We start from the raw sequence: 13295 nt of genomic DNA, 5'->3' as shown, positions 1-13295 counted from the left end.
GCTTCTGGTTTGAAGGGCTTCGGCGACAGAAATCCGCGATCGTGCGCGGTTTCTGCCTGGGCTCGCCGCTGGAGCGCCCTGAGCTGGCTGGTTTCGGAGCTAAGCCACCCCGTAGAGGTGGTGAAGAGGGGGGAGACCGCCAGCAGGGTCGAGGAGAGCCGCATCTCTCCTCCTCAGCTGGCCATTACTCCCTTTCCCGAAGGCGGTTGCAGCGGTGGTCAGAAATGGCCACCACAAAGGAGAACTTGACCGGAAAAGAATGTGCAGGAGGAAGATAAGAAGTGAAAGTTTTGGCTGACCTGGTTAAATTGTAAAAGCAACAACAAAGGTACTCTGGAATTTAAACTTACAAAAAATAACATCGCTCCCAAAGAAGAGTCGGAAGCAGTGAAGGAAAGTGAAAAGGGAAAGGTTTGGCTTTTTTTTTTTCTTCTCTCTCCTTCCCTATACTGACAACTAAGAGACTTAAATAAGAAATCGGAAAAATCCACTTTGACATCAATAGGCAATTAAGCTGAAAATAAAACAAAATGCCAAAGGGATAATAAAGATTTCTGGACAATAAAAACTTTCTTTTTCATAAGCAGGAAGGGAGAGAAAAAGAATAAGGGCAAGATCTGGAAGAGGGAGGAGAGTGCCTGGAATTAAAAAGAATCCACAGTAAAACTTCAACAAGACTTCTAAAAGATACATTTTAACTGTAACTTTGCAACTAAATAGTAACCCCAGGAAGAGAATGTGAAAAAAAGAGCAAAAAAGAAACAGCTTGCGTGTATTTGGATTATTTGGTGATTTTTTTCTCTTTGTGAAAACTCAAATAAAATTTACAAAAAAAAAAAAAAGTTTGGGAACCACTGATGTAAGTCATTGAAGATATTGAAAAATACTTGGCTGAAGACAGAGCCTTGCGGTACCCCACTGCATACTTCCCTCAATATAGATGCAGTTCCATTAAGACTACACATTGAATGTGGTCAGCCAATTATGAATCCATTTGGTGGTGATTCTGTCTAACCCACGTTTTTCTATTTTATCAAATAGTAGGTTGATTGATTATCTTTTCCAAATGCTGTGGATATAATATTCCAGATTGATTGATTATCTTTTCCAAATGCTGTGAATATAATATTCCAGAATCTTCCCAGATATTGATGTCAGTCTGATAGGTCTGTGGTTTACTGGAACAATTGTTTTTCCTTTTTTTAAGATGGGAACTTGATCAACCCTTTTCCAAACATCTGATAGATCCCCGGTACTCCAGGATCTTTGAACGATATGGTCCAGTGGTTCAGAGATCACATCTGCCAGTTCCTTCAGAACCTTGGGGTGTAATCCATCTGATCCTGGTGATTTGAGTTCTAGAGTGGATAGAATGGATAGGTGTTCTCTTACTATTTCCTTGCTTATTTTAATTTGCATTCCTAGTCTGCATTCCTATTCTTACAGAACTTTAGAACTAGCATTCTGCAGAATGTAGCAATCTGAAACCTGAATTAAGAGGGCTTTATCCATCTCAACACCAGCTTTGGTTAAGAAATCACTCTTGGCCAGCCCTTACCTGTTCTTGCATTTGCCTAGAAGTCTTCCAGAGCCCTGTAATTTCAAGGTGTGACTCAATTAAAACTCAAGGCTGATAAGGATAGAATGCCAGTCTCAGTGTTGCTTCAAATAACATGGATTGCATTTTGTCAGTTCTGTTATTTTTAATAATTTAATTGATATTTAGTTTCATCTATCTTCTGCTAGACATAGTATTGTAACAAGCTCCAGAGAGTGTTAATAACCAATAAAAGTAAGATACTGTATCATTTTAGTGTAATAATATTCCAGAAACTCTGCTAAGGAAGAATAAAATGATGACTTTTGTAAGTTGAATTTTATTTACTTCCTTTTTCTGTGTTATGTATTCGTTTTATTATTTTCTTTCCTTTAAAGGTTTGATAATCCATTAAAAATTCTCATTGTTATACAGATTAAAAGAACTACGTAAAGAATTTGTGTAGTTAAGGTTTCCTTCCACGCACTCAGTGACTTGTTGGTTTTGTATCCAATGAAATGCATGGACTGGATTTATTGTTAACTGATAATAGTTAACAGTAACATTTGAATGGCAAATGAGCTCTGTAGAGGTTAAGGTGTTGATCTAGAAACCAGGAGGTTGGGAATTCTAGTCCTGCCTTATGTCTATGGAGATTCTCAGTCATCCAGGTCATGGTTGTCCCAAAGGTGCTTTTTCAAGAGGCAACTGGAGTTTCTAGTTTTTCTTGAAGACGTTTCGCTTCTCATCCAAGAAGCCTCTTCAGCTCTGCTTCAGCTGAAGAAGCTTCTTGGAGGAGAAGCGAAATGTTTTAAAAAAAAAACCCCAGAAACTCCAATTGCCTCTTGAAAAAGCACCTTTGGGATAGTCCTGCCTTACTCATGAAAGCCAGATGGGTGACTTTGAGCCAATCACTCTCAGCCCAACCCAACTCACAGGCTTGTTGTTATATGGAAAATAGGAGAAGGAAGTAGTATTAGGTATGTTAGCCACTTTGAGTTACTTGTAAAGAAATAAAGACAGGGTTAAAGAAAAATATCTAAAAAAAATAAATATTCTCCTACATATCTGTTTATCCTTAAGTGAACAACCAGAAATATTCTTTCCTTGGCAATCAAATGAAAGATAATGTTACTTCAAATTGACAGAAACCAGTGACTGTGGTTTACAGTAAATAGTTTTAAGCTACTAGAAGTAGCAGTTGCATGAGTTCAAATAACACACTTAAGCACTGTGTTTGGAAACCAAGCTTCTGTTATCATTTAGAGACCCTGTGGCTAATAGTATGTTCTGTGTGTGGGTAACTTGATGAGATTCTTTAATATAGGTAAACATAATGTGCAATTAAGCACAGTAGATGAATAGACTCAGCATGTCTGGTGCAGGTTTGCTTCTGTTCACTAAAAGACATGTGGGATATGTATGTATTGATATAGGTGTTTATGCAGATGGTCTAAACTTTTTCATGTGGTGGTTGGTCCAGCTTGTGGTTCGTTGTAAGAATCATGTTAATTCCCAAGATGGCATGATGATACCATATTAAAATAAAAGAACTGCTGTTCTTAAGGCTTCTACTTCACGACCTTTCAGGTTTGAATATAGAATGGCAGTCTGTATTTGGGGGGGTTTATTAAGAAATGTTTTTTTTTAATACAATGCTATAATGATTTCTCTTCCTTTATTTCAGGTTGCATGCCTTGGACTTGATGCTTGATTTGCATGACTCTTAACAATCAGGTGCTGGATTTGCCAGTGAGCAAACATGGCCCACTCAGTGAATATTAATGGCAGTTTTAAAGGTAATGTTTCGTCTTAGTTGTAAGCAGTCCTTCTTTTATAAGGGAAACTGAGCCTAATATTTTCTAAATTCTATAAATTTATCTGAGCCTGTGTGTGCACCCTTCAGTTATGGAAATGTGAACACAAAATCTCTACCTTACAATTCTCATTTTAATAATGTCTGTGCTTGGATGGCTCTTACTGGTTCATATTAATCCAGGGTGCAAAATGCATTCTGGATGACTGTAGTTTTCTGTTTTATAAAAAAAAAAGTGGGGGTGGCAGAGATTTCAGTCCTTAGAGATATGAAACTTATATTTTCACTATGAGAACTTTTATAGTTAGAAAGGGTACGTACAACATACTATATATGGCATTAGGTTGGAGGTTGCCCTAATAGATAACCCTATGCAACTATATTTGTATATGTGCAAAATGTAATACCTGTTATTTTTCCATGTTCTACTTGTCTTACAAAGGTGCTATTCAAAAGGCAATTGGACTTTCTTTTCTTGAAGATGGTTCCCTTCTCATCAAGGAAAAGAAAAAACAAACAAGAAAATCCTGTTGCCTTTTGAATAACACCTTTGGGACAACTGTGACCTGGATGATTGAGAATCTCCATAGATACTTGTCGTACAGTTGAAAGAATTAAAGAAAATCGCTTTGTTCACCTAAACTGAAGAAGAACGGACAAGTTAATCATAGTCAAAGTAAAGATTGTGCCTTTGAAATGTTCCTTAAGTTGCACAGATGCTCTCACTTACGTTTATCAGAGTGAATAGATCTTACAGTAAGATCATCTATATTGGCTTGCATCTCAACTGATTTCATTCCACCTATCCATTATAACTTGCACCCCTTTTTTAATTAACAACTAAACATACTTGTCTTCTCTTTTTCCCTATTCCTTTTTATGTTTACATACTTTTCCTTAGCTCAGAGGACTGCTGGCAAGTCCAGTAGCATTTGTTTTTATAATCCCTAAAACCTTTAGGCTCTATTTATAAATAACAAACCATTACATTGGTAAGGTGTGCTCAGTGTATCCTTAAGGGTGGCCACCATGAAGTATCAAGTTGATAGTTAATTATTGCTATGTAAATCTTGAGGAAGCAAAACAAGAAAGTTATGTGGTTTAAATGAGAGATGAGGAAATGATTAGTACATAGAACAATGTTTTTTAAGCTTGTCAACTTTATGATGTGTGGACTTCAACTCCCAGAATCCACCAGCCAGCATTTCAATTCTTCATTTAAAGAGGACTGGTTATTCTCTACAGAGAACCAGAATGTCTAAAGCACACCATTAGCTCAAAAAGGTTGATCTCATATGTTCTTTGTAATAGTGTGCTAATCAGTTGTTAGGATCATGTATAGCTGTTTACATTCATTTTATGCATGCTGCTATGTAGAACATTACACCTAAAATGGCAGTGTTGCCTTGTTTCACCAGCCTGTGTGACTGTACAATTACATTTGCATCATTGTGAAAAACATTAAGGACAAAGCATTTTGACTTTATTCTTTCTTTGCCCAAAAGATAACTTTTTTGCCAGCCCTGTTCAATTTGGGGTTGTTAGAAACCCTTGTGTTACTCTGTTCTCCTTTCCATCAGTTTTTTAAGAAGCTACAATTCTCTTTGGAATATATTTGCATGTGTTTAGAAGGCCTGGAAACAGAATTTATGGGTGCTTTCCCCAACCCAGAATCTTGCTGATCTATTAAGAATTATATATTCAACTTTCATCATATCTGATAATGAATTCTTTTAGTAATTAATGATAGGAATTGCAGTCCTGATATGCATGTTACTAAGTTGAGGAATAACTAAGTCTCAGTAATCAAACTTCATTTACATACTGTACTTTTTTTTCACTCTTTGAAAATAACTGTGGTTTTAAGCCTCTAGTCTTACTTCATAGGAAGGGCATCTAGGCAGAGTCCCTGGTAAGTTAATTAAAGGGAGGAAACTTCTTCAGGTAACATGGCCCCAAACGATTTGAAAATGTAAGCAGGAGGCCTTGAATTTAGTACATGGGTCTCATCATCCAGAAATGGACATAATAGTTTTTGGTGCTATATGAACTTATTAAAGAAATCAAATTACATTAATATTTTTCCCGAAGTCTTTCAAACCCATGAGATAGATAGATAGATAGATAGATAGATAGATAGATAGATAGATAGATAGATAGATAGACAGACAGACAGACAGATAGATAGATGATTGACTATTGGGATTGACTTAAGCTAGTGTTATAAGTATATCAAGTTTCAGTAAAAATATAAAACTAAGTAAAACTTTTTAAGAATTTTAAGGTCTTTGCCATCTGGGTAGAAAGAAATTTATAAATCAAATAAACAACAAGCTAGGTAAATAATCTGCTTTAAGATTTAAGTATAAGATGTTAGAATAATTTGGAGGATCACAAGAATCAAATTTTGTTAAAATGTTTAAGTTTTATAATTATACAAATTATGCATGGAATGTGTGGATATAAATTTGTAGTATAAATTGAGTTTCTTTATTATCAAATAATAAAGAAACTCTCTTGCAATTATTCACCTGCTAGTAAGAAAAGGAAATTCCACTGTTTAAGGGGTAAATTTTATTTCAATATGTAATTTTTCTCCAGAGGTTTTTAAAATGCAGATATACTGTAAATGCTTTATAAAAAACTGATAATATAAATATTAACCTGACAGTAGTACATGTATAGCCTATCATGATTTAAAGCTTCATCTAGCATTTCAGTCACAGCTTGTCTCAATCTGATTGACTTTTATATAAAATGGAGCCAAAAATTTTAACACTGTTAGTTAGCTTTTTTTTCTTTGTCTTGTGAAACTCTGCTTTGCTATAGACAAGTATATTATAACTAAGAAATTAAGTGGTCTGTCCAAATTTCTAGGCCTGTGTGTAATTCAGATTGGCTCATTACTCACTGGGAGTGTCTTAAAGTTTCTAGATGAAAAGTTTCACATCATGCTTTGCTTAGGGATTGTTGAGACTTGTTTTATTCTGTACACCCTTAAGTCCTTAGTTCTAACGCACTGAGCTTAGTTTTCATATGCCTGTTTGTCTAAATCTTGAGCATTTCATAATAGCATTGGTTTCCCTACACATCTGTTATTATATCTCTCTGCTGGGTAAAGGAGTCTGGTCTTGTAATAATAATTGGGCGTTGAGAGCTTTGAAACAGGTTTCTTAATTGCTTTGTGATCAAGGAGTGGAAAGTCAAGCTAAAGAGTTGAAGGCTTCCCTCAGAATCCATTAAGGAGTAGAAAATGACCAGAATATTTGCTTATCGATTTCATTGCTGGAATATGGGCTGATTTCAGAATTGGGTAGTCTTCGCACACACATCCCGATATAAGTTATTTCAAGGAACATTCCCATATTATGCTGCTAATGGTGAGTGCTGAATCTTTAATGGCATGTTTGAAGTGGATTTGTTATTTTTGTGCATGTTTGTAAGGAATACTGAATCTTCAGTTAACAGTTCTGTATGATTTTTCACCTCTGTGAAAGTATTGTAGAAATATAAAATATTTTTCATGTGTCTGTTGAACACTATAAGACAGCACGTGCCTCTGAGATAGTGTAAACATCAAAAGCGTAATGGATCAAGAAGGCTTAAAATAAGATATTCTCTCTCTCTCTCTCTCTCTCTCTCTCTCTCTATATATATATATATATATATATATATATATATATATATATATATATATGTTTTCTTAAGTTTTCTTAATATATATATACATATACATACACATACACATACACATACACATACACATACACATACATACATACACATACATACATACATTTTATGAGGCTTGCAATGATTTCATACGTTATCTGAATACATTTGAAAATGGCTATGTCATTTTTCAGCTTTGCTATTAATCTGTAAATATTTTTGTATTCTGTAAAAGCTGTTGATTAATAAATTGTATGAACAATGATTTGGCTCTGTTTTAAACAATATTAAAGAATCTTTGTCTGTTACATATGAGGTCATTAACACAATGAACCACCTATTCAGAAGTTCAGCTGAATGACACTTGCTAATAGTAGAGAAATGAGAAAATTCTATGATCTTGAGTATTTAAATTCTGAGTGAATTGTACAATCTAATTCTAGTTGGACTTTGGTATATTTCCGTCACGTCAACCTTGTAAGCTATTTGGAATTCCTTCTTTTTCAGTTTTCTGCTTCCAACACAAATACATTTGAAAGGATTGCTTCTCACTTTTGATCTGTGTCTGTCTTACATCAGGGGCAGGGAGTGGAACCGGCAGAAGAATGTTCAGAGTAGATTTACCTGAAAGGGTTCAGATCAGAATTTCATCACTTCTTTCATGTGTGTGATTCTAAAAGTCATCCGTATATACCAAAAGAGAGAGATTTGATCCAATGCTATCAGATAACTTTTGCGTTGCTCCAACCTTCCCATTTCCTTGTTGAGGTCATGGTAGGAAGGAATTTCAGAGCATCTTAGAGAAGGCAGATTATTGGGACCCCATTCTCAAGAGGGATTCAGGCCTGGTAGTATCTAGGCAGATGAGTTCGTCCATTCTGCTCCTGTTAAACCTCTCAGCTGCCTCGGATTCCATTGACCATGGTATCCTGAACAATCTTTGGGAATTAAGGGTTAGTGGCACTGTGCTCCAGTGGTTCCATTCCTTCCAGGTGGGTGATTTCAGTCGGTGCTTGGAGGTGAAGAGACACCAGGAACCTTTCACAGGTTGGGTGCAGTGAGGCTTGATTCTCTTCTCATAACTTTTAAACATTTACCTGAAGCCACTAGAGAAAGATTTTCTGTTAATTTGAAGTGACCCTATTCTATATTACAATCCCGGGCTCATCCAATGATGTGGTTGAAATTTGCCTTAGTGCACGTGACCTGAGTGGAGAGAAACAGGCTTCTAGCTGAAACCAAGCAAATTACAATTGCTGCTCATTCAACACAGTTCTATCTCACATTTTTGCTGAACATAGAGAAAAATGATGACAATGGATTTTATGATTGAAAATGAACTGAACAAGGGGCTGAAGAAATGTTTTAATATTAAGGAGGAAGGTTTGATAATTTGGTTAATTTCTGTTGCAAAGAAGTTAGAAGTCACTTTTTTTTCTTACTTTTTATTTATTTATTATTATTATTTTTGCATATTCTCTTTTTATTCTTTTTTTTCTTTCATATGTGTCTTTTATTGGAAAATGTTTAATTAAAATTATTTTTGAAATGGCAATGTACCATGTTGCTCAGGCATGGTCCCTGGGAAACCAGGCCCAAGATTCAGGAGACTTTCTGGATTCCTACTAGATGGGTAGATCATGCAATGGTTAGAAAAACATACAGCTTCAGCTGGTGCACCGGTTGCAGCCTTACATGCAGTGGGAGGGACAGTGATGTAGGTTCTCATCACCACCCTGAATGTGTTTTACATAGACTGCCCCAAAACATTTGGAACTTGTGCTAAATGCCATGAGTACATTATCCCTATACTGCAAGCCTTGCAATGGCTGCCAGTAGGTTTCCAGTGCTGGCTTTAACTTGTAAAGTTGTATATGGCCTGGCACCAAAATCCCCATAGTTCTCCATTACTTTTTATCAGCAGGGTGCAGTGGGGTTAAGGCTAGGAAGAGTAGTTTCTTTCTATAGCCCCCATATTATGGAATAACCTTTTCCCTGCAATGAGATTAGCTCAATATTGTTGGCCTTCTGGAATCAAATTAAGCAAGCCCTTTTCTAAAGGGCTTTTAAAATTAGTTCAGCGAACAATAATATTTATTGTTGTAATTAGGTTGCTGGTTTTAAGTTTTGTATCTGTACTGCATTTGTTATTATACTGTGGACTTTTTTTCCCCGTGTACACCACTGAAAGTTGCACTGGTTGAGAATTCTAAGGTATATACATAATGTAATTCTGATATACAACTTTTAATTGCAAGTAAGATAACATTTTTAAAAATTCTGCATAAAATGTTCGTCATTTATTGTGTTAAATTTTCTGCCTTATGATTTTATTTCTACTACCTCGAGCCTATTTCTGCCATCTTATTCTTCCTACTACTACACTGAACAGGAAATTAGACTAAATTAACACTGAGACCCTTCCAACTTTATGATTTTATGATAATTGTCTACTTAGACTTTTGTTTCCCAAGCTGATATCTCTGAATGTGTTGGACTGTAACTCTAGTAATTTTCAGGTAGCATGACTAGTGGTCACGGATGATGGACTTAATGGCACATCACCTCTAGAGGTAAAGAAGCTATATGGAAAGCTTGAAGTCCCCCCCCCCTCCCACTCCCTTTCTCTTTCTGGTAGCAGGGATAGTATGCTACAAAAGGAGACATTGCTCTCCAAGAGTGTATTTTCGGGATATGGAGAGAGAATGGAGGCCGAAAAAAAGTCATGCACGCCTGGTTCAGTCATGCTGGCAGAGGGTGAATTAGTTTTTCTTTTAATCTCCTAGCAGCACTATTTGGCTCACAAAAATTATGATTTCCTTTTTATGGCATACAGGGCAGTTGAAAAACTCTATGAGTATATTGATTATTATTGTAGCGACTGGTTTATCTGCAATAATTTGTACAGGTAGTCCTTGACTTACAACTATTCATTTAGTGATCAAAGTTACACTGGCACTGAAAAAAGTGACATGAGCATTTCTCACATTTTTAACCATTGCAGCATCCTCATGGTCATGTGACCAAAATTTGAATGCTTGGCAACTTGGTATTTAGGATGGTTGCAGGGTCCTAGGGCCATGTGATCATTGTTTGCAACCTTCTGACAAGCAAAGTCAATGGGAAGGCCGGAGTCATTTAATAACCGTGTTACTAAGTTAACAAATACAGTGATTCACTTAACAACTGTGGAAAGAAAGGTTGTAAAATGGGGCAAAACACACTTAACAGCTGTCTTGCTTGGCAACAGAAATTTTGGGCTCAATTGTGGTTATAAGACGAGGACTATCTGTTTACATCTCCTGCTAACCAACCAGGTCAGTTTGCTGATTGCTTAAAAGTATATTGATGCTCTATGAAAGAAGAAAACTTGTGTCCAACATTTGAAAATGAACTAGATAAACAGTAGAGGAGGACAGAACAGGCATTGAATTCACTGAATTCGTTGAATACTTTATGCCATCAACCTGTCTTCTCTCTGAAATGGTTTTTTTAAAAAATACTCCTTGATTTATACCTCCCAAAGAAAGCAAATAAGAAGCGTTTGAAATAATTTTGAATTCTGAACTTTTTCAATGTTGTATGAATTTATTCAACAATCATTGATTCAGTTATCTAATCATCTTTCATCTTAACCACTTTATAGGTATGAAGAGTGTTTATATTTCAATTTTATATAATCAAATGTTTCCATTTCTTTCCGGGGGATACATGTTACCCACTTTTTAAGTTATCCTCATGATTATCAGTTCTGAAATTATATTATATTGCAACACATGTAGATGTATGTTTGCTTTGTTAATCTTGAAGTTGAATCTTGTCTATTTTGGCAAGAATGTCAATTGCAGATATTGCTAGCTTTAGGCCTCTCTAAGCGGTTTAAAGAGTCAGCATATTCCCCCAACAATCTGGGTTCTCATTTGACTGGCCCTGGGAGGATGGAAGGCTGAGTCAACCTTGAGCCAGTAAGGATCAAACTCCAGGCTGTGGGCAGAGTTTGCCTGCAGTACTGCATTCTAACCGTTGCACCAACATGGCTCCTGCCAGCTATAATGTGCTCAGCCCTTGATCCCTTGAATTTCATACTGAATGAGGAGTCTTTTGCTATAGCCACTGTTCTCCCTTCCCTCAGTTCTCCCAAATCCATGGGATAAAATGGCTCCAACTGTTCCACTTGACATTGCTTGGTTGCAGTTTTTATCTCAGGTATTTCCACTGTCATTGGTGCGGTTGGTGTAAGTTGTTCAACAACAACAACATCTGGAGGGCTATGTATTTCCCAATCCTTATTTTAGAAGATGCTTAAGTTTTTCCCCACCTTATTCTTGACATCCTTACAGGTTGATCTGGTTATGCGGGTCCCAGGGGCAGCTTTGGCAAGGATGCTGATGCTGATACTGACATTTTGCTTTGTAACATTGCACGTAGGTTCTTTGTTTGTTTGTTTGTTTGTATCAAACTGATGGGCATCAAAGCAAATGTATGCAGCACTGTGTTCTTAAACACTGTGTTGGTGAAATCTGACGGTTTAAGATTGTGAAGACCAAATATTTAGGTTTTAAAATGCTATTCAACATTTGGACAATTTACTGCCCCAAATATTTGGTTGATTCGATTTTTTTATTTTTTTAATTTACATTTCCTATTTCTAAACTGCCCAACTTCCTCAGAGTTTTTGCTTCATTTTATGTGCTATTCAGATGGCTCATCTATTTCCTCCACACATTCAACAATTGGCACACCAAACAGCAGATAACAGATAATCAGAGTTGGAAAGGACCTTGTAGGTCATCTAGTCCACCCACCCCCCGCCCAAGCAGGAGACCCTATACCATTTCTGACAAATGGCAGTCCAATCTCTTCTTGAAAGTCTCAAGTGAAGGCGCTCCCACAACTTCCGAGGGCAAGCTGTTCCATTGGTAGATTGTTCTCACTGTCAGAAAGTTTCTCCCTATTTCCAGGTTAAATCTCTCCTTGTTCAGTTTCCATCCATTGTTCTTTGTCTAGCCTATGGGTGCTTTAGAAATTAGTTTGACCCCTTCCTCTCTGTGGCAGCCCGTCAAATATTGGAAGACTGCTATCATGTCTCCCCTGGTCCTTCTCTTCACTAGACTAGCCAAGCCCAGTTCCTGTAACCGTTCTTCATATGTTTTAGTCTCCAGTCCCCTAATCAACCTGGTTGCTCTTCTCTGTATTTTTTCTAGGGTCTCAACATCTTTTTTATAGTGTGGTGACCAAAACTGGATGAGGTGCTCTAGGTGTAGTCTTATTAAGGCTTTATGATATTAGTACCTCACTTGATCTTGATTGTATCCCTCTGTTTAGGACTGCATTAGCTTTTTTGGCTGCTGCTGCACACTGCTGGCTCATCTTTAGCTGGTTGTCCACTAAGACTCCAAAATCCCTCTCACAGTTACTGCTATTGAGCCTGGTTTCACCCAGTCTATATGTGTACTTTTGGTTTTTCTTGCCTAAGTGTAGGACTTTACTTTTCTCTATATTGAATTTCATCTTGTTAGATAGGGCCCAGTGTTCTAGTCTGTCACGATCTATCTGGATCTTGAGCCTATCTTCTTGGGTGTTAGCTATTCCTGCCAGCTTTAGTATTATCTGCAAATTTGGTAGGGTTTAGTTAATTCACTGTTTTTACAAGCTGATTTAGCTAAGGATATAGAAGCAGACTTTATCCCATAGAAAACATAAACATTTTGCTGGATTTATAAGTGCTGAACTATGCATATTATATATTTATTACTTTATGGATGACTTTCTAACCAATGTTTCCTCAAACACAATCCCTCTCCCCAAAACAATAAAACAAATAAAAAAATTGCTTTAAGAATCTCTAAATACAGTTTGAACTTTTCCAGAATATAAGCTTGGACTTATAAACATAGAAAAACTACTGCCCTGAAATTGTTTCCTGCAATCTGAATTCCTATTGTAGTTTAAAGAGGCAGACAAAGCAATACATTAAATTTAAAAGACTGCTCAATAATAACATACCTGAAGCAAATTATGTGGCATTTCATTACTGACAGCAATCAAAGCACTGATGGAAGTAAATTAGTTGCTTCTTTTCTAACCATGTGGTTCATTGAGCAGATCGAGAGAAGACCTTCCTCGGATGACTACCTTTTCCCATGGAATGGCTATATGAATTTGGCAAAATTGCTGGCTAAAACATTCTGAATTTAGGTGAAGTGAAGGCAGGTTATGGACATATGACGAAGCATCTAGGAAAATATTGTCAGTATTCCTAAAAGTGTA

At 36.5% G+C, this 13295-nt stretch overlaps 1 protein-coding gene across 5 annotated transcripts in view; it reads left to right on the top strand.

The window, feature by feature from the left end:
* Window positions 1-13295, top strand: part of KANK1 (KN motif and ankyrin repeat domains 1) — a 142079-nt gene that overhangs the window by 83777 nt on the left and 45007 nt on the right. For 2 of the 5 annotated variants that reach the window (XM_026675582.2, XM_087957774.1), the window contains exon 2: window positions 3225-3336. The exons of 1 other annotated variant lie outside the window; for it this stretch is intronic. In XM_026675582.2, the coding sequence (XP_026531367.1) occupies window positions 3300-3336 (37 nt within the window). In that variant the 5' untranslated portion in view covers window positions 3225-3299. Of the gene's footprint in view, window positions 1-3224; window positions 3337-6532; window positions 6734-13295 lie in introns of those variants that run through there. 2 more of the 5 variants (XM_087957776.1, XM_087957780.1) reach the window with 2 other exon arrangements.

The sequence above is a fragment of the Notechis scutatus genome, chromosome 2 (genome assembly GCF_049901735.1).
Source record: "Notechis scutatus isolate UNSWTSFEM ecotype Mainland chromosome 2, rNotScu1.2, whole genome shotgun sequence".
Lineage (NCBI taxonomy): Eukaryota > Metazoa > Chordata > Lepidosauria > Squamata > Elapidae > Notechis > Notechis scutatus.
This window is presented reverse-complemented; position numbering and strand designations above follow the sequence as displayed.